At 50.3% G+C, this 22273-nt stretch overlaps 1 protein-coding gene across 1 annotated transcript in view; it reads right to left on the reverse strand.

Annotated features, from left to right (window-relative positions):
• Nucleotides 1–16189, reverse strand: part of RAB6B (RAB6B, member RAS oncogene family) — a 56874-nt gene extending 40685 nt beyond the window's left edge. Inside the window, exon 1 of the mRNA XM_019654580.1 lies at nt 15730–16189. Coding sequence (XP_019510125.1) covers nt 15730–15799 — 70 coding nt within the window. The 5' untranslated portion in view covers nt 15800–16189. The remainder of the gene's footprint in view (nt 1–15729) is intronic.
• Between the last annotated feature and the right edge of the window lie 6084 nt (nt 16190–22273).

Raw genomic sequence — 22273 nt, forward strand, 5'->3', positions numbered from 1 at the left:
AAAAAAAAAGACAATGCAGCACATCTGTAAAGTACTGAAAAAAAAAACTATTAACTGAATTCTATAATTTTCAGATACATAACATATAACATCTTTCAAAAACAAAGAAGAAATAAAGACTTTTCAAACATACAACCGCTGACAGAATTTATCACCAGCAGACCCTCACAACAAGAAATGCTACAGGAAGTCCTTCATAAAAAAGGTGAAACGACACCAGACGGAAACGTGCATCTACACAAAGGCATGAGAGACACAGGAAATGGTCACTACGTGAGTAAATCGGTAAGATGTCTTTCATATTATTAAAATCTCTTTATAATTGACTGTTTAAACAAAAATAACTACAATATATTGGATCACAGACCTAAGAAAACATAGAAGAAAAAAAAAATCTTGCGAACTTGACAGGAACCACGCAAATCAGAAGAAAATGAAGTGACACCTTTGTACTAAAAGAAAAAAATATTGCCAACACAGAATTTTATACCACAGCAGAAATCTTTCAAAAATGGAAGTAAAATAAAGAAACTCAAGTGCTGAGATAATTAATGCCAGCACACCTACAACACAAGAAAGGAAGTTCTCTGGGCAGAAGGAGCAGGACACCTGCACACTCGTACTCGCATCCAGGATGGCCAGGACGGGAACTTACAGTCTGACAAGCCTGGATTTTAATCCTGGCTCTGCCAATTATTCCCTGTGTGATCTGGGGTTAGTTACTATCCTCTGAGGCTCAGCTTCCTCACATTTACAATGGGGGCAGAAGTGCCTACTTCGTAGAAGTGTTATGAATTCTCTGAGAACAGTAAAAAGTTAACATCCTGGGTGAAAGGCATATGGCAAGTCTTGGTACTATTCTTGAAGCTTTCTATAAGCCTAAAATTTTATCAAAATGAAAAGTTAAAGGAAAAAAAATAAAGCTGATTTCTTAAATTATGCACACACATGCACACATCCATTTCTCTCAGACTCCTGGCACATTCAGGAAATGGCTTGTTCTGATTAGTTAAACATTCTGGTCAACATGAAATTTTCCTAAGAAAGTAGAATATAACTGTACTTGGCATCAACTTAGTCTTCACAGAAAACCAGGACCTAGCTGGGCACGGGGGAACTGCTGTGAGCCCTTCTAACCATATGCCAGGAGATGGAGCAAGTCTGGACAGATCATCAGCTCAGGGACAGAGCCCATGTGTAACCTGCATGTGTGCATGCACACTAAGATGCATGCAAACACACACACACACGCAAAGCAGGAACCAGAAGCCCTGGTGTGTGGGAAATCTCTAGAACCCGTGGTGTCTTAGCTACAAAACTGAGAGCCTTGCAAAGATGACATCTTCACAGTTTCTTGAAAACAACCTGAGCTCTAACCACACAGCTGACGTGGGCTGCAGAGCTCCTCTCAGCCATAGTCAGCCCACCCACTGCCTGGACCCTCTCTGTCTCACTGAGTCATCTCAAACACTCCTGTCAGCTTCAAAAAGGTGCAGGGTCTCCCCTCCAGGTCCCACAGCAGCACCATCACCAGTGACCCCTAGCGTTGGCTGCTAGCCACTCTCCATCCTCAGCTCAGAACAGGAGCCCCTGCCCACAGCACACACCGTTACTCTCCGGGCTGGCTTTCCTGGGTAACCAGACTGGGATGGGCAGAACGCAGTCCATTTCGATTCATTTGGGGACCAGCCCAATTCCAGCCAGGCCCTACATATGCCAATCATGTCTATATGTCTGAGTGGCTGCATGGGTGCTGTGAGGAATTAATTCATAGTGAGTATATGTATGAGTCTATTTCAAGAGGAGGAGGAAGCGCATGCTAAACTCCTACCACCAGCTGATCTTTTGACAAGGCTAGTATTAATGCAATTTGGTAGTTTATTTAACTGATAGGAACTCTTGGCCCATCCGCAGCATGGAGTCTGGCAAAGTAATATACATACTCACGTTTATCCTTTTCTTGCCAAGGCAAATTGCTGGTGGTGTTTGATGTTAAAAGCCTCACTTAAAAGAGAGTATGGAGAGGCATGGCTTGTGTTTCCTAGATTGTCAGTTGAGGTCCAGTCAGAGGGGCCTTGCGACGATGGACCCACAGCTGCCATCCATGGGGGCGTATCTGTGGCCTGGCCATGACACCAAGCTCACTTAAGCAGGTGGGAGGTGGCCTTAGATTGTAGGCTTTTGTAGGCAGGGCATCTTCCCAGATGCCCACCCCATCTCAGAGGATCCCCTGGGCTGGAGAGCCATGAGTGCTGATCCTGAGGTCTCCATGAGCCTATGGAGCTGTTTCGGGCTGGCCCGCCTTCTCTTCCTGCCCTTGCATCTGCCCTCACACAGCCTGCTCACTGCTGTTCACCTTGCTGCTTTGACAAGCGGGAAACGGGTGCAATTCCAGCCTCTGCACCTCCAGAGCCAGCTGGTGAGAGAAGAACGGATGTGCAGGTCTCCCCACTCAGTCAGCAGAAAGAAGCCTCCTCCTGACCTCAGGACAGCCTCCAAGTCACCTGCTCAGGGAGTAGGGACGGCCTTCCAGGTGAAGTTTAGAGATGAAGACCATTGCTTCTGAGGTAGAAAAGGCACTCTAGATCTCAAGCACCCTGGGCCTGGGAGTGGGCACAGGACTGCCCAGCCGGCAGGAGGGAGTGCTACGTCTCCACTCCTGTTGGACCAGAGGGCCAGGTTGCCGGAAGCGGGTAAGGAGAACAGAGCCAACATCGAGGTCTGCCCCTAGGGACTTGGATACCTGGGTAACCAAGACAAAGAGATGACAGCGAGGCACACCTGTCCCCATCCCAGCAGCTCCGGGCCCTTAAGGAGGCCTTCCCCAAAGCAGCACCACTGATGGTGTGAGCCATCAGGAACTCTGGAGCTAATCTTGTCTAAGCCCCTGACTGAGCTGAGGTGATGAGAGGCCAACATGAGAAGAAGAGGGGGCCACTTGCCCAGGATCGCACAGCACCAAGGCTATGGCCAGACAGTATCTCTCCTGTCTCCACCTCAGAGGCTTCTCTGAGCCTAGAAGGTTTACCCAAGTATGCCCAGGACAGGAAGACCCTGCCTCTTAAAGCCCCAGGGGAAACACACAACATGGGAAGCGCCAAGGTGCAGCAGAGAGTAACCCGTACCAAGGCACAGAAGCCGGGCTTCGAGAAAGATCACAGATCAGAGTGGCCAAGTCATGGCAAGAGGGCACCTAGAGAACATCTGATCCAGCCCTGCACGTGACAGGAAAAATCAGAGGCACAGGAAGCAGGAGGGTTTGCTCAAGGCCACGTGAAGAGACAGCAGCAGCAGAGTGAGAGCTAGGGCCCAGCTCCCAGAGGAGCCTGCTGTGGGCGGCCCCAGCCAGCTGCTTAACGCGGGGCAGGTCGCAGCTCCTCCTGGACGACCCACCTCCTTGTCTGCAAAGTGAGGGCATCTCTAAGGCATCGCCTCCCTCGAAAATCTTCACCCTGTCTGCATTAGTTATCTGTTACTGTGTAACAAACACCACAAATTTAGTGGCTTAAAACAACATCCATGATTATCTCCTAGTTTCCGTGGAGCAGCAGTCAAGGCACGGCTTATCTGAGTCTCACGCGGTTGCAATCACGGTATCAGTTGGGCTATGTTCCTTTCCGGAGTTCAAGGTCCTCATTCAAGCTCTTGTGGTTGCTGAAAGAATTTAGTTCCTTGTGCCTGGACGACCGAGGCCCCCATTTTCTTGGGGGCTGTCAGCCGGGGCAGCTCTTATCTCCTAGAGGCCATCCACAGTTCTTTGCCACGTGACCCCCTCACAGCCCCTCTCCCAACATGGCAGCTCACTTCCTCAGGGCCAGCAATAGGACTCTTCTAAAGAAACAATCACGGTAGGGGCATCCCATCACCTTTGCTATACCATATTGGCAAGAAACAAGTCTTAGGTTCCATCTACATTTAAGGGGAGGGAACCATGCAAGGGTGTGACTTATTTGGGGTCGCTTTAGGTCATGTCCACCATACCACCTTACATTAAGAGGTTTCTAAGAGATGCCGTCTTTACTCTTCACTCAGCCTCCACCTCCTGTCTTACAGCAGTGAAGTGGCTGGTCACCTGCAACAGAACTTCACAGGTCTCTCTGCCTTAAGACTGAAGCCACGAGCTGGCCTGGATGGAGGCCGTGGGCGTTGTGTCTACATCACTGTGTATTTCTGCACACTGCGCTGCCCCGTTCTCCCACATCACATCCAGCCCTCCCCCAAGCTGAGGTGGATGGACAAGCCGACACTGCTATCCAGACCAGAACCCTGGCTTAGAGTGGCCCTTTTGCTGCACGATGGAGGCAGGAGAGAGGTTTTTCTTGGTCCAGCATCTGGGGTTCTGCCCTCTCCTGATGCAGGTGGGAGAGAACCAGGGTGGGTGGGCTCGCTGGACACCCTTTCAGGCCTGCATTTCGCACTCTTACCTGGGCAGAAGCCTGCAGTGTTTTGGCTGGATGTGGGCGAGTGGAGGGGGGACTTAATGAATTAGAATCGGGGCAGAATTTCTGGATCTTGGTGCTACAAGTAGGATTTGTTAATATCCTAAAAATAAGTGGCTAATTTGAGAGCAGTTTTTTTTTTCTCTTTCAAAACAAACCCTTCTTGGAGGTGCTCTCTACTCAGAGAATAGCAGAATTAAACGAAGATCTCCTGGCCCCAAGACCAGACCCTACTCACAGCAGCCTGGGAATTGCAGGGTCCCAGCGGGGCAGAGCCAATGGGCCCTGGGGAGGAAGAGACAAAGCTCGGTCTGCTCACAGGAAACAGGTGTTGGCAGTCCTGACAGCAGAGCTGAGGAATGTTCCCCCTTGCCCCCAGGACAAAGAGGGGCCTTTTCGCTCCTCCTGCTCTGCCTGGCTGGAGAGCATCAGCCCTCCTGACAGCAGCAGCCTGAATCATCACCTTGTCCTCCACAAGAATACAGAAGTGGTCCCATCATTCCTTTGCCCCAATACACGTCAATGCCCCCATGGGAACCTCCAGCCTTTCATTCTATTTGGTCAGAACCTTGGGATGGACAGCGCCACTGCCGAGAGCTGCAAACCACCCTGTCTTTTCCTGCAAACCCTGTGACTGGCTCGCCTAGGTCTGTCTGCGTCTGGTGGGAGCACCTCCCTCCTGTTTCGGTACTTCCCCAGCTCTCTTTCTCCCACTGCTCCTCTCTCCTAGCCCTCTCCATTCACTGGAGAGGAAAAGCAACAAGAAACATTTGTTCTAAATGCTTCACTTTACTCCCTTCAGTCTGTGCCGTGTTTACTCCCCGCTCAGCCAACAGGGTCAGCACAGAACATTTTCTCCACCTCTCCCAGAATTAGCACGCCACCCCCCCGAGGGACCTGTCTCTGGTGCGAAGGCCACAGCCACTCTCTCCAGTCCTGAACCAGGGATGGGTCTCTTAATCCTGTCTCTGCCCCAGGGGTGGGGGCAATGAGGACACCGGAGGGGGGTTCACACGGGTCAAAGCTGAACTGACCTGTTTGTGGCCGGCTTCCAGGCGTTTTTTCTCCAGGTCAGCAACTCCTGGCAGGGGAGACACCTCTGCTGAGCCCCGAACCAAGGGGACAGATCTCCTTCCCTGCCTTGACCTCACAGACAATCTGGCACTGCTCACAGGGGCCGTGGGTGGTGACTGAAACATGCTGTGATGGCTGGTGACACATAATTACAATATTCTCCGCCCACCAGCCACACTGGCAAAGGAGTACCCAGGTCAGGGAACTCCATGGGCACTAGCTCGACAGAAACAGGAGAGGCAGGAGCGGAGGTCACCAGGGCTGTGGAGGGTGGGGTTTCAGGCCTTGAAAACGGACTGCGAGCTGGTCCATGGGCAGGGGATGGCACCAACTGACCTAAATAGGCTGCTCGCTCTGGCCTGGGTTTAGGATGGCAGCCTCTGTCTCCACTCCAGCTCCCTAGCTCTCGTCTTTCGCTTTTTGTATAGCCAGCTTAAGATTGGGTCTCTGTCTCCAAGGCATAGAGGGTAGCTTTCCCCTCTACATCACTGCCTCGCTCAAGTCCTCAGGGACCCCTGAGCTTGTTGGGGAGCTAGCAGCCGGCAGAGAAGAGTAAGAAAATCTATGGGAGCAAGCAAAGAAAGTGAGTCAAGTGTCCCCTAGAAGAGGAGCCCAGCAAGGAAGGGAGTGATAGGAAACTGCAAAACGGGCCAGGGGAGTTCACACACCCAATAGCCAGAGGGCTGAATGGCCAGAGGGACCACAGGTCAGAGAGAGCTACAGACCCAATGACCAGAGGGCTGGGGAGCTCACATACCTAATAACCAACTTCTTGCTAGGTGGTACATCCTGCCCTTGGCAAGTCCAGAGGCGAAGAGACCACAAGGGCTGCCAGCAGTCCTGGGGCACCCCCTTAGCAGGACAGAAGCAGTTGGGGGACCCAGGGCATTGTGGAGGCAGAAAGGACAGAGGAGCGAGAGGTGGCCCATCTTGGTACATCTGAGTACAGTGTGGCTCTGTAGAGGACACATGCCCCTCCCTACAACCCTGCATTGTTCCCGAGTCCTCACTCTACAGGGAAAGAATCAAGAACACAGACATCCTCAGTGGGGCTGAACTTCAGAGCCAGAAGGAAGCTTAGGCTTACTACACCTGTCACAAGCCCGCCTCTAAATTTTATCCTCAGAATGTTCCCAGCCTTGTCTGGTTCAGGCCACCTGGATCTCCTGCCTCCATTTGGTGCCATACCCCACCTTCCTCTTCTAATCCATGACCATGGCCCTCTTTGGATCAAACTCCCCAGTGGGTCCCTACTGCCTGCAAGGAAGACCCAGAGTCCTGTGTGTGGGAGACCCTCTGGGCCTGACTCTGCCTGCTTCTCCAAGTTTGACTCCTTCTCCCACCATACTTCCTGCACCTAGGCCAGTCCAGCCACCTTGCACCACACCCAATCCCCAAGAAGCCCCAAGCCCCGAGCAGCCCTCAGCCTTCACGTAGCCCAGCCCTCTGCCGCCGATGCCGCCGTCTGCCACTGAATTCCTGCTCACTGTGCACCAGCTCCTCTGGGAAGCCTTCCTGACAACCCCAGCAGACCACACCTACAGCCTTGCTAGTGTACTTAATATTCATACTGGCTGAGACTGACTACCTCGCCAAGTATTGTTCTAATCACAATACTGCAAAGCCTCTGCCCGTTATTCACCAGGCTGCACTCCTAGGGAAGTAACAGAGCTATGAAAATGAGGTGCTCTTCTGTAAGCAGCTTTGGGGGCCCCACTAAGCAAAAAGTAAGTGGGCAGGGGGAGTCTGTTCCACTTCTTGCAGAAATGGGAGGGGGGAGGGGGGAAAATGCCAGCCAGGGGGTCAGAGACCTGGGAGCTCTTCCCAGCTCAGCAGTGACCGCTCTGGGTCCTGCACTCTGTGTAAAAGTCTTCACCTCCCAGAGCCTTAGATTCCTCATCTATAAAATGGGATACGCAGCTCTACCTGTCAGATCACATGGACGTGTGCCCAGCAGCTCACTACACAAAAACAACGGATCAATGATTCTCAAAACCACACCCCTACCTATCGTTCCCTCGCACATCTACAAAGGGGGGTTGCTGTCACTATTTCATTAACAAAACTACCTATCACCTGAGAGTTTACCATGTGCCATGCATTGATGTACTTGATCTTCGTGAAACCCCAACAAGGTAAGGATCACCCTACTGGCTGATGAGGAAAATGAGCACAGGGTGGTCCTGTTACATCCCAACACCATCAGACAGCGAGGGGCAGAGCTGGGGTGGAAGCCCAGGGCTCAGGAGGATGGAGTTGGGGTTTAGCAGGCGCTGGGACCAGGTCAGTACACCTATTTGGTCTGGTGAGGACACTGCATACCCCTCGTCACACGGGCCCTTTCCCAGTCCTTCCTGCTTACCACCCACCGCCTGGCTGCAGAAGGAAGTGTCCTAGGAGTGCTGGGAGCTGTCACCTGCTCTGTTGTCCTCAACATAGAAAGCCTGCCTGCCAGCAGGAAGGGCAAGACAGCTCCATCCCTACTGCCTAGCAACCTGAGCCAAACACATCATCAGATCTATTAGCCAGAGTGCCCTGGGGCCACACGAGAGAGGGATGGGCCCAGGGAAGTAGGCCAAGAATGCCTCCCAGAAGAGGTGGCAGGCTGGAGGGGACCCTGCACTGGGGCTTGCTTGAGGAAGTTCCGGGGGAAACAGCTGGCAGACACCCTGATCCCACACCCTTATTCCTGCAGTCCCTCTTACCACTCTGGCCAGCAGCGCCGTTTCTCAGCTGGGAGTGTTACTGGCTTGCCATCATGCTCTGGGCTGGAACTGAATTCCAGAACCAGAGTTAGAGGCAGTGACCTCCGGGGACACATGGGGAAAGCCAGAGATGGGATGGGGCTTAACTAACCACACCGCTGGCTGGTGGCTGACGGGGACAGAATCAGGGTCTCCAGGGCTCTGATAGCTCCAGGCCTGTTGGGAAGATGAGGCCAGGGGAAGGGTTACCCCAGAGCAGATGGAAACCAGCCAATTGGCTTGATTGGTTCCTCCCTTCTCAGTATTTCGTCCTCCGCTAAAACCTGGATAGTGTCTTTCCTCCATGCAGTGGGCTGAGGGCTGACTTGGGAGGGCTTTAGCTGCCCCCCATACTCTCTACCAACCCCTTTCAAATCACCCCAAATAAGCAGTTCATTCTGTGTAAAGATGGAGTGCCTGCTATGCAAGCCACAATTCCAGCTCCATTAGACTCCCACCCGGAGACCCAGCTTCCTTCTAGAGCCCTGCACCCTCCTCCCTGCTCAGGGTCCCAGCACCCCTCACCAGCCTGGGAGAATCGACGTCCTCTCTCTTCCCACCCACCCTCATGCTGTAATCTGCTGGTTCCTCCTCAGCAAAGTGCTTGGCACACACTCCCAGAGAGGCATTTATAACAGACCTTATGTCCATAAGGCCTCAGTGGTCTTCTGTCCCATCTGCCCCACTCCCTGGCCTGGGCCTTAGAGGCAGGAGGCCCAACAGATCACTGTGTTTCTCACAGTGACCTGGGTTCAAATTCCAATCCTGCCTCACTAGCAGGTCCCTGGGCAGGACCAGCTCTCACTGATTCTGTGCCTCCTGACCTGCAACATGGGTGAATCCCACATTGATGGCAGGGTGCCCCGTGTGGAGCCTCGGGCATTGTGGGTGTCCCTAAATGCCATCTGAAGTTAGCTGGAGGATGGACACGGGAACCCAGGAGGGTCAGCTCCATTTTGTCAGGAAGGGCAGACTCAGTCTGGACCTCTCTCCATCCATCCTCCTAAGGCCCTAGAATGACCATCCTTCCTAGGCACAGACATGACTGAGCCACTCCCCAGCTGAGGACCCTCCCCTGGTTCCCCATTTCCTTCAGAATAAAGTGCCAGCTCATGGCCGAGCCAGCTTCTGTGACTCGCCCTCACCTCCTCTCTAGCTTCAGGGGGAGCTGGGGGAGCTGGTTACCCCAATACTGGAAGCCCCTTTTTCTGGGAAAACCCCACTAAGGCAACATGCCCTATCACGGACTGTCCAGGCCCTGGAAGAAAGCTGCGGTCTCCAGCACAGAAGGCGTACAGCTGAGGTCTTCCTCCCTCCCTCCCCCACTGTCCTGGCACCTGCTGGGGCTCCAGGCTGACATTCTTTTAATGCGTTTCCTGGAAGTAGCCTTTGCTTTAAATGCTCTTTGCTGGACTCAGGGGCAAGGTATCATCTGCTTTCTCCTGGGCCCAGGTGTGTCTCTTGGGGATGTCACCACCTGGGAACAGGTGGTACCTGACCCGGGACACGTGGTTGAGTCCACTGGGCTTTGTTACCAAGAGACGAGGATAAATATACTTTTCTGCTAAAAATAACTCACTTTGCTAAACTGATCAAGTATTCATAGCAGTGAACATTTATGTTTAAAAAGATCTCACTCCGTTTAGGGCAAGAGTTCTGAAAATTATAAATGGAATTGGAAATTTCAAGCCCCAAGGCACCGTAAAGAACTTTTCTCAAGAGTCCTTAGGAGTTAGGAGTTTTCATCTTTCCCTTCCCTGTTCCAGGTTGCAGGGACTGGCCTACCATCTCAGTCCCCTCAGGGTTTAAGTCTCCAGGCCTTGCCTGGGGCCGCACCATTTCCGGGCAGCCTGTCTTTTTAGCTCTAACAAAACTCTGTCCATATCAGGGTGTGTCCAGTACTTCTCCATGGCAACCTTTCCCATCTTCTCTTCTCTCTGGTCACAAATGGAACAGGATGGCAGATGGACAGTGGGGAAAATGCCCAGCACAACTTGTCAGTATTCCACCCTGATGCTTATAAATTTTGCTGCTCTACCTAACCTTTTTTTCTCACCTTCCTCAATGGTTCTGTCCAACAATTTTTCTAAATTATTTACATTGAGACCAACAGCTCTGCACATTCAATGGTTTGTTTATTTAGCAACAGTGGAAGACACAGGGTAGGGAGGTGAGGGACACCCCTGCAGCTGGGATGAGACATAGATGGACCACCCACAGGCTTGCCCTGGGTGAGTCTGCAATGCCAGGGCAACACCTATAAAGATGAATACTCATGGGCAGATTTTAGGAATGTAGAAAGTAACAAATGGATAATGAAGTTATTCTGTTATATATTTAATGGGATTCATTCTAATTTGGGGCCTGCAAATGATAATGATAATCAGATCATGCAAAAGATGGTAATAACTATTACATCTGCATAATCAGAACATATTTTAATAGTTTTTTTTTCTTTTTTTCTGGTTAGTTCTCTTGTCTCTGTCATCAGCATTTTTGGGGGTGCCATGTTTTTCTTATACCAAGTACAGGTTATTCTCATCTTGGTGTCCATCTGATGCTCTCTCTCACCTCGCACACACCTCTATAAGCAAATGAAGCAAAGGTTCTGGGTCCACTCGCAACATCCAAGGATCCCTCTCTCATTCCAGACACTGAGGATGAGAGAGAATTTGGGAGGAGAGAAAGCAAGGCTAAGCAGCTGAGGCACCGGGCAGCTTGGTGATCCACCCCGCACCTCTGGCAGCATCAGGTTTGGATACGCCCTTCTTTCCCTCCTCTGGTGGCCTTACTGCTTTCCCATGTCTTCAGAGGTGGTGGTGGGGATGGGAATTTCAGGTTCTGTGAGATAAGCTGTGAGTGGTGTGTGGCCGAGGCTCAAGGATCCAATCGTCTGTGAAAGATTCTTAAGTGTTGCTGGTAAAAAAAAAATCTTCTGGTTGGAGAAAGCAGCAGGTGTCAGGATGAAGAATCCCATTTCCAAGCCGCCTTCGCTTTTAATCTATTGATGGGCCATCAGCAAATCTCACACAGCGAGGATAATCTTATCATTTTCAAAAGGAGAGAATTCATGAGCACAACCCTCCCGAAGATGGGGACAGGGAAAGATGAGTAAACCCTACTCCTCTTAAGGTGCTAAAATGTGCCTTTAAGAGGCTTAAAATTCAGTTAGGGTTTTTGTCCTTAGAAGAAAAAGTTAACAAATACTAAAAAAAAAAAAAATCCTGAGTAACCTAGACAACAGAGAGGTCATGGGCAGCACGCTCAGGAAAAAAGGAACATGGTGAGTGCCCAGGTGGGCTGGGGCACAGCACAGCCAGCCAGTCTGGGAGTTGGTGCAGAGAAGGAAACTCCTGGGATGGGCTCCAGGTACAACCACCAGCCCAGAGAAGGGCTCCCTGGGTGGCTGTGGGTGGCGTAGGTGATGGGAGGTCAGGCTGGGTCAGGCCATGGGCAGGGCGGGTGGCTCCCAGCAGTGGGGGCCCCTGGACGCTCCTTAACTGGAAAGTGGGGGACACCTGGGAGCCGCCCTCTCCTCCTGCTCCTCCATCCCACACACGTTTTCTCCAGAGCAAGAAGAACAGACAAAGTTCCCTGGAGAGGGTGGGCCCCGTGCAAGACCTACTCCTTACACTCAGCCCAAAGGAGTCCCAGCCAGTTGCCTATAGAAGCATCTCTTCCTGCTGGGTGTTTCCAGAGTGGCTGTCACAGCTCTCACAGACCTTTACTGTAATTATATCTACAAATGTCTGTATTCCCCAGTGGACCTTAAGTTCCATGTGGCAGGGATACACTCAAAGATCTGATTAAATAAATGAATGAATGATGGAAGAAGGAAGGAAGACAGAGGGAAGTGGGGGAGGGTGACAGGGGTGAGTGAACAAATGGCTCAAGGATCAAGTGGCAGCCGCACCCAGGGTCACTGGATTGTACAACTCCAGGGACACCATTCGCATTGTGCACAACGTGGATGGCACAATTGCAAGGGGCAGGGGGTGTCCAGTCGGAGGGAGAAGCTGGTCTGCTGGCCTCAGCCTGGGAAAGCAGCCTGAACTTCTCATGTCCATCCATCTTCCTGCTTCAGCTGCAGGAGTCTCAGGCAAGGAAGATCAGAAGAGGCCAGAGCACAGCAGACACACCCACCTCCCTCCTCCTCACTATACACACCGAGAAGCCCCTAACTCCTCAGAACGTCATTACAGCTTCGGAGGAAGAGGTGCATCCTGCAGGCCCAGTCGCCTTCCTTACACATCTACTGGTGCCTGTCTTCTTTGGATGCCACCAAGTGCCCCAGTCAGACCTGGTGTGCATCACCCCCTGTGCCCCCCACCACTGCCATCAGAACATGGGTATGACCAGCAGGCCCAGGAAGCCATTTGAGTACCAGCAGGATTGCACAGCCTTCCTATCACGAGGAAACCCCTCATCCTGGGTCCATAACACCCTCCCCACAATCCTTCCCCTTGCCAGGCTGACACTGTCAGCCAGCCTATATTCCATGGTCCAGGGGGGCAACAGTCACTCTGCTGCCAGGAGGGAGTGCTCTCTCAGGAGCTGCAGGTGTTCTCTCCAGAGAGGCTCCTCAAGGGCTTCCCAGGACCCTGGCATATTTGAAGGCCTGGTGCTTCTCCGCATCACTGGGCTCCAGGCCAGGTACTCCTTTCTGGAGCCCAGCTGTTCTCACCCACTGCCCAGGCACAGGAAACAAGAGAAGGCCACATCCTTTCAGCCCCTTCCCCTGGCCCCTTTCCAGCAGGCTCAGCTCACACAGTAAGCTCAGATGCTCTAGAAGGCTCCATCGAGCTCAGCTGGTTCCAAGTCCACTGTGTGCAGAAGGTGAGGGACCTCCAAGGTCACATAGGGAGGGAGAGTAAGGGTGGGGGTGAGTGCACAGAACGCTGGCACAAAGAACCAGCACGTGCAAAACTGTGCTGGCAAGATGGAAGCAGTGGCTGCGGTGGCAATTCCCCTGTCTCACCAAGCTCAGAGACACACAAGTCCCTACCAAACTCAGGGACCCTGAAAGCTCTATAAAATCTCAGGTAAACAACCCACTGATGACACACCCAAGTGGGAGGAGGCTTTTCAAGGCCTAGGACTTCCTGCCAGGAAGGAACAGAGTGGCCAATAGCCCTCACTGATGGCAGAGCCTTTCATCCCTAATGACTTTGTTCCAAGAATCTACAAACCCTGCCCCCAACCAATTCGCCCAGCCTTCCCACCAGGTCACCCAACTCAGCCCCAAGCCTGGCCAGAGTGGCAACCTTCACCCCCTCTCAGGAAGGGTCCCCAATTCTGGACTTCCTCAATTCACCTCTTATTTTCCACAGGCAGGTTAGTCACTTGGAACAGGAGACGTGGGTTTCAGCCCCAGAAGTGTTAACAACTTGCAGTGGGGATCTGGGGAAGCCTTCCCATCCCTGGGGCTCAGACTTCCCATCTAAACCTGCAGGGGAGGTGGTGGCTCCACCTCCGAGGTCTAAGCTCTCATTTCTGTGATTTTAGAAGCCAAGGGGGTTTGCGCAACTCAGCAGGAGCCTCAGCAGGGATTCTGAAGGAGTCCCGAGTTTTCACTCAAACTCACCAGAGACATTCTCATCAAAGCCCTGGTCCTTCATTGAAGCACGTTCAGATTTAGAATAAATACGTTTGTTGAGAACCTACCAGGGTCCAGGCCCTTTGAGAATCACTAGGGAAACAAGAGGGAGTAAGCGAACTCCCCACAAGTAATCATTTCAGAGGCATAAACGGAGGCTCAGCAAGGCCTCGAAATCTGCTCAAGGCCACACACTAGGAATTCAACGCCCAGGCTGCCTGATCCCTGCAGGGTTCTCTCCCAGGGCTCCAGGCACAGAGAGACTTAGCACTGGGATGTGAAGACCCCTGAAATCCCTTGGGGCATGGGGAACAGTGAGCTTTGAAACTGGAATCTATTAAGATCAGAAACTCAGAGTCCAGGACACAGGGCGGCTGGCTGATGTGCTCTTGTTCTGAAATGCCCAGCCTGGCCCCAAGACCCATCACCATCTCAGGGCCTGGCCACCTTCTGATACCCTTTTCTGCACCATCCATTCCAGGTGATGGGCAGCAGCAGAGGGGAGACTGCCATGTGACCGCCACAACCCACATGTACATACACCACAGCAGCACTGTTCCTTGGGCCCACCGGGTTCTCCCAACGTTGCCTGTGTCTTGGTCCCTTGTACAGAAAGGCACCAAACCCTGTGAACTGGACTGGTCTGTAGAGCTAGAGCTGGAAGTCCTGCCCCAAGGGAATGCCTTCCCCCTGAGCAGAGGTGGGCCGGGTCCAGTTGTCTCCCTGCAGCCCCAGGGAGAGACGCCTCTGGAAGAAGAATGCTCTAAGAAACATTCCTTCCTACAGGTGTCACAGGGGTCCATGCTCTTCAATCTGGTCTTCCCACCTTGGGACTAACCTGGGTTTCGAATGTTTTCCCCAGAGAGGCTGCTAGCATCAGGGAAGCCGCTTCTGTCCCCCTCCCCCCGCCCCTGGCCGGCTGCCACGATGACCTCCCCTCCCCCAAGAAGGGCCTTGAGCTGGGAGGTGGGGGTGGGAAGAACCGCTGCCCACGTGCTCTAGGGAGGGGTGCTGGGAAGCGAAGCAGGGCGTGTCACCTGGTCCTTTCTCTGTCCAGCGCCAGGCTTCACGGTGGCCTCTTGGTGCAAGGCGCTCCTGTACCATCCCCAAAATCTACCTCAACTGGGGAACCCTAGCTGTCATCGTTCTAACTCCTGAGCCCCAATGAGGCTAACACATGCCGGTGAAGGACAGCGGGTCTAGAACCTTCTGTGCCCAGGGGAGTAGTCTGAGGACGTAAAACCGGAGATAGCGCCCTGTTCCTCCCACAGCCGGGACTCGCTCCTTCCAGAAGAGACAGGTGTCCGTCTTAGCACCCCGCCCCCACCCGCGGCCGTCTGCCCCAGGACCTGGACGTGCCAGAAATTACGCATGGTTGCAGGCAGGGTCCGCAAGGAACCCTCGGGTGCATTGGGATGGGGGGGGGCGGCCAGACACTGGCCGCACCTTGTTCTCCAAAGAGGGGCGTCTGTCCTCCCCTCGACCCCCGCCAGCGCCCCACCACCTGCGCGGTCGCCCGCAGCCGGTGCCGCAGTGCGAGCGAGCCAGCGAGCCCGGCGCCTTCACGCCTCGGCCTGCGCCGCCGAGCAAGCCGCCGCCCTCCAGCCTCCCCGACCCGCCGCACCTGCACCCGCACCCCAGATCTCACCCGCACCCCCACCTCTAGCCCCAGAGCCTTCTCGGCCCTTCCCCTTGGCCCTTCCCCTACCCGGCCCCGCCCGAGCCGGCCCAAGCCGACCTCCACATGCCCACCCCTCCTCTCTACCCCGGCATGGAGGGGCCTTTCCGAGCCAAGGCCCGGGGTCCCAAGGGGGTGGGTGATTTGGCGGCGGGGGTCGACTCGGAGCCAAGCCAAGAGAACCAGAGAGGTACTTACCGCTCTGCTCCCCCAGGAACACCAACTTGAATTTTCTCAGTGGGTTCCCAAAATCTCCCCCTGCGGACATGGTGCTGGCAGCCAGGGCCGGGAAAGGAGGAGGAGGAGAAGCGAAGGAGCAGGGAGGGAAGAGGAGGAGGGCAAGGGGAGGCGGCCAGCGGTGCGGGAGCCGGAGGGGGAAGGGCTGGCTGCGCGCGTCCCTGCCTCCCCAGCTGCGTCCCGGCCCCGGCCTGCGGCTGCGTGTCCGGCGGCGGAGGAGAAAGAGGAGGAGGGAAAGGAGGAGGAGGAGGAGGAAGGCTGGGCTGAGCTGCCGCGGGCGGCGCTAGCTGCGGAGCGAGGAGCGCGCTGTGGACGCCAGAGCGCGGCGCGGACAGAGCGGTGCGGGCGGAGCGGGGCGCAGGGACCGCGCGCGGGGCGGAGGAGCGCTCTCCCGAGCCGCGCCGCTCGCCCCCCTCCCGCCTCCCTCCTCCGCCGGCGCCTGCGCTCTGCGCGCTCCCCAGCCTCTGATGTCATGCGGGGCCCGCGGCGCTGCGGGCTGGGGGGCGTCCGTCCGCCCACCCGGAGGCCGCACCCGGACGGGAGAGAGAACCGCCTCGCCATGCCTCGATCGGGCCCGAAATCGGGCCGTCATTCGTTGGCCCTCTACGTCTGTCTTCACCACTCTACCCCTCCTTTGAATCCAGAAAAATAACATTAAACTGTCGGGGGACATTTGTTTCTGGTCTTTAAACCTAAATGTCACTCGTTTCCTCCCCCTCCCGCGACACTGATGCACAGCGCAGCCTTCCAAGAGGGCGGAAAGGAAAGGAGGTGTGTGTGGAGGGGACGGGGGAGGCGTGGGGGAGCCAGGGTGTGGTGGACCGTGTGTGTGCAGAGGGCTCTACTGTCACCCCTTGTGGTCTCTGGCACCCTCCTCCCCTCTCTCTAGGCCCAGATCGCTTCTCTGGGCGCCTCTGTGGGGCCATAGGTGTTCCAGCAGACCTGGCCCGCAAGAGAGGAGGCACCAGTATGGGCGCACCTACCTCAAACCAACCTCTTCTACGGATCGTTTTATCCTAAATTTGCTGCCCCATAGGAGAGAAGGAGCAGTGAAACCCGAATGTCAGCATGGCCATCTCCAGGACAATGGCCTGGATTCCTTGACCCTGGGGCCACAGGGTTGACAACACCACTCCTTGCCCTAACAATTAGTTGTATCTGGACAATGAGCTCTCGGAGGACAGGACAGTGACCTCCCATTTGCCTCTAATTCACCTGACCCATTTAGGCACACAGAATAGTCCTGAGCAGGCAAGGGCAAGGAGCAGATGCCAAGCGTTAGAAGCACTCCCAGACTCATCCTGTGGCATTCTGATTAATCTAATCGAGGGTTTACAAAACTGCCTATTACTGTCCTGCCTCCGTGTGGTCTCGTTATTTTGGGGGGTTTGTTTGTTTGTTTTTTAAGAGCTGTTCATTTTCACTGCGGTATGGTGTTCCATTGTGTGTATATATCAGTCTATCTATCTATCTATTGCAGAGGGACATTTCAGTCGTTTCCAGTGTTTGGTTATTGCAGATATTACTGTTACGAAAATTCTTGTACATATTTTTTTGAGTGAATATATGTACCAAATATATACGTATACTTCTTCTAGGTCTACACCTAAGTGTGGAATTGCTAAATCATAGAGTATGTATATTTTCAGATTTAGCAGATACTTCCACCTTTCCGAAGTAGTTGTACCAAGCATCAGTGGTATATGAGAGTTCCAATGTTTCACATCTTTGTCCACACTTAATATTCTCAGTCTTTTAATTTTAGGTAATCTGGTTGTTTTGTAGTGATTTCTCATAGTAGTTTTCATTTGCATTTTTGGAAGCCTAGGGTGGTCTCTTTCTCCAAGGAAGGTTTGGAATTGGTCATGCCAGGAGGCGTGAGGAAATCCGAGCAAATTGGATTTCCTTAATCCAATTTCAGAGATTGAGATGGCTTAAAGCTGGACTGAAATCTCTGTGAGAGCAGGTCTGCTTGCAGCCCAAACTTATTACTATGCTGTAGTTTTTTGGGTTCTCATCCCAGCATGAGGCTTTCTCCTTTGATGAGTCCTAGTCTCTTCATTTTTTACACCATTCCTTTGAGATGGACTAAAACACTGGTCAGGCTCTCAGCTGATTTGTCCAGAATTAGTAAATGCTCCAAGGGCAGATGCCGTCCAAATGTTGAGCACCCCTTTCCGGATTCCCATTTTCTCCAAGATCTAGGCCCACTATTTCTTGACTACTTTGTTCTTTTTGCAATATCTTCAAGTATATATTTTTAATACTGTGCCTAGTTTTTCTTGAGGCCCTGAATGAATTACCCATTCTTCTATCAGAAGAGGCACAGGGCTTATTATTATTGCTTCTTGTTCCTTCTTCATTTTATCAACATTCTCTCATATCTTTGAATATATTTGTTATATTTATTATAGTTATTTTACTCTTGATCTGTCTGTGGTGTGCATTGTGTTTAGCTGGTTGTATATATTTTATAGTTGTTTTTCTCCTCAGGTCTCTACCGATTTTGCTTTGTAAGCTCGTTTCTCTGTGGTTACCAGCTACTCAGTCTGATAATGGGTAAAGGATACGATGAACGTCTGTTTTTGTCCCTCCAGGTGATTATGAAGGAAAGAGTGTGGATGAGCCCCAGGATGGAGAGCCTTAGGTGCTTCAAAATTGCTACTCAACATCACTTTGCTTTCATTTCACAGAGGAATTTCTCTAGTCCAGGATTTCTCTTTAAATTCTTTGGAGAAAAAAGCAAAACAGCTCTGAAAGGAGACCAGACCTTTAGAATGGTCAGTCACCATTCATGAAGAGATCATCCACTGTCTTTGAAATGACTTTCTGCCATCCATGAGGGTTTGGAGGAGAATGGGATGGAAGAGTAAATGCTGGGCATCTCGTTAGCTTGCATTGGTTATTATCAGAATCTCATCTCAGCGTGGCTCTGATATTACCCTGACATTCCTGAGCAGCCAAGCAAACATCACTGATTTTTTTTCCCTCAGTAACAGAGTCATCGTCCCTGGGAAACATGGGAGAGAGGAATAAACAGAACTTAAAATCTCTCCATGATCCTTTTTTCCCACCTCTGTACCTGCCACTCTCACCTCAGACTGCTCCTAACTTTTCACCCCAGCTTTAGTCTTCTCAGGGGTTATAGTTTTTATATTAGTTCCTCCGTCTCATTTTTGTAATTTCTCTATCATTGGGGTTGTCTTTTTTGGAGGCAACCAGAAAACAGGGCTAACTTGCTATTAGCACTAGTATCTCCCTTTCTCCTCCTTTCACTCCTTATCATTATTGTTATGTTTTCTTCCTTCTTCTTCTTCTTTCTCCTTTTCTTTTTAATGCTAGGTTTGATTATAGTTTCCTTATCTCTACTTTGCAAATTACTCTGCAAGAGTCTTTAAACTTTATTTTTGTTTCTATACTCTTTCCTCTTCATTTCTTTTGACTTGTATTTTTCATGAATAGCCTTGATCCAATCATTCTAGCTGTGAACCACTCACCTGAGTGAGAAACTGAGCTGTCTCTCACTCAAGTTCTTACTGAGGTCCATTGAAGCGGAGCTTCTGGGCTGTTGAACTCCCAGTAGGGGTTGGGAATGTATATGTTAAACTACTGCATGTATAAATGGACAAGTCACGTTCAGTGCTGGCTGGATGGCTTGCGAGCTAAGCAGTGAGTGGGTCGATGTGCCCATAATAAAAGTATCAGGCCAATGATGGAAGAAGTCAAAGGAGTCCAAATATGAGCCAAATTTCTGCCTTGTGCTCTTTGCTGATGAATCTTCAATAAAGAGGGGATTGGTTACTGTAAGATTAGAAGTTTCAGTAATTGGGGAGATTGTTAACAGAGGGCTCTATGTTTAATAGGATACCATAAGACCCATAGTCTCTGTAGCAAGAATTTTTATATGAGTGAGAGACCATAAGGGTATGAGCTCACAGACCTTATTGTGCTCATGGAAGGCTGCGGTGGTCTCCTGATGGTTGGGAAGTGGAATGAGATTAGAAGAGAATGTTAGAAGGAGACCACTCCCTATTCTATGGAAGGACTGGGTTTCAGAGTTATCAGTGATTGGGTAAATTGGTAAACTGATTGGATGAGTAGATGAATTAATAGAAAGGAGAAAGGATCCATGAGAAATCCAATGGAATGGAAATAGAATGGATTTTGAATGGGTGGCTTTGTGGGTGAGTAGATAGGTAGATGAATGCCTGGATAAGTGAATCTATGTATGTATATTGATGTTGGTGTAAACAAATGTAGATGAATGGATAGATAGTTGAATGGAAGGATGATGGGTGGATTGATAGATGGAATAGATGGAATGTCTGGATAGATGAATGGTTACATATGTGCGTATGTAAGTTTACATCATATGTGTGTGAGGGGAATAATGAAGAAGTAGGTAGGTAGATGTTTGATGGATGGATGGGTGTTAACAGACGGATAGATACAGAGTTACATAGGTGTCATGGATAATGAGCAAGTGTATAAATGAATGAGGGTAGTGGATATGGACAGATGACAACAGGGTGAGCTTAGAAATGAGCATCCTGACTTTGCACATTAGCTGTGTGACATTGGGTAAAATCTTTTAATTTCTCTAAGCCTTGGGGAAAATTTATAGATTCCAGAAAAAAATAAGTCACAAGTTAGAGTTCAAGGGGAGATCTTGTTAAAAATAAGCACTTTTGAGAATAAAAACATTCAAGAAATAGATATGAGCTGAGAGGGATAAAGGTCTTATTCAAAGTTAAATTTCTGTAAATCAAAATGAAGATTTCAGGAGTGGAGAAGCTGTGGTAAGATTTGGAAACATCTGAAATAATGTAAAACACTTTACAAATTACAGATATAAACTAAAATATAAATATTATTTATATAAAAATGTTAATGTAGTATGTGAAGATGTGGGGGATGGAAAAAGAAGGTTCTGGATTTAATGTCCTCATCGTTCATATCAGGGAGTCAAATGATAATGTCTAAATTGACGAATAGAAGGTAAAAACAATTAATCTCAGTGTTTTTTCCTCCAAAGTCTCTTTTTGTAATTGTAGAAGGATCTTTAAAAAATACTCGCTTGAGGTGAATAAATGTTTATTTGAAATTGTATAATTCTTTCAGGTTCCTTTGGATTTCTTTTTCAAGTTTCAAATACAAATGAAATTAAAGCAGTAACATTACAAATAGCATATATAAAACAATCACATATTTATAAAAATATTTCAATATATCTATTTAGTCTTTGTGGAACACATGCATGAGAAGATATGATATCCTCCTAATATGGAAGCTAATTATTTATGAGCAGTGGCATTTGAATTTTTTTAACCTCTATGAGTGCTTGAATAATTTATAAGTATGCATTCTTTTTATAAAACTCATACTAGTTTTCCTTCGTATAAAAGAGAAAAATTTTCAAGTTAATTCTCTGCTTAGTCTAATCTTGTCATCATTGCTTTAAGTAGTTTATTTGCAGGAGTGTTCTCTAACCTCTCACAGCTTAACTCTAGGCTTACTGTTAATTCTCTTTGGAATGTAACTGTTAACCTCAAGGGCATAAAAATTGCAACACTTGTTTTATTCTGCATGTTTGTTCGAGAGCAAGTGTAATTATTAAGATGCTTCTTATACAATTATGAATGTTCACCTAGAGTTGCAAACGCTTATTTATGGTAGGAAATTGAATTTGCTCACAATGCTTTGATAAGTAATCCTTAACTATGTCCTGTCTGACCTTGTTATAATTAATCCGAAAGCCTATAATCTAAGCAGAGTCTCTGGAGAATAAGACATATTTAATAGTAAGCTTTCTTAAAAAATATTAATGCAAGAATTTGTAGCATATTCATTTTTAAGTAAAACGTAGAATCTCTTTCGTGACAATTACGGAGTCATAGGGTGTGGGTGCTCAAACTCCCCGACTTGGAGCTTGAGGGATGCTGGGAGCTGGTGGGATGCTAGGAGAACAGCGAATTCCCCTGCTAGCTCAAAGCTAAGAGGGGGCTGGTTTTGTTTGATAACCACTAAATCACATAGAGAAAGGAAATGCCTGCCTGCTGGTCAATAGGGTTGAAAACCAAAAATTTTAGAAATCTGTCTCGAAGTTTTCTTTAAGAATTTCGGGTTCTGGCAGAGAGGTGGTGTGCTAGCTTCCTAGAATTTGTTCTGACCAACAGACAGTAAGAGAAATTTGTTCTTACTGTTCTAGAGGCCCGAAGTCCGAAACTAGGATCACGGGGCGGAACTTAAGATGTCGGCAGGGCCACCCTCCCTATGGATAATCCAGGAGGGAATCCATTCCTTGCCTCTTCCAGCTTCTGGTAGCTGGTTCTTGTCTCGTAGCCTCTTCAGTCCAACCTCTGCCTCCGTGGTCCCAACGCCTTCTCTTCTGGGTGAGCTCTTCCCCCGCCTCCCTCTTATAAGGACACTTGTGGTTGTATTTAGGGTCCACCCAGATAATCTACGATAAGTTTCCCATTTTAAGATCCTTCACTTAATTACATCT

The sequence above is a fragment of the Hipposideros armiger genome, unplaced genomic scaffold (genome assembly GCF_001890085.2).
Source record: "Hipposideros armiger isolate ML-2016 unplaced genomic scaffold, ASM189008v1 scaffold_226, whole genome shotgun sequence".
Taxonomy (NCBI): Eukaryota; Metazoa; Chordata; class Mammalia; order Chiroptera; family Hipposideridae; genus Hipposideros; species Hipposideros armiger.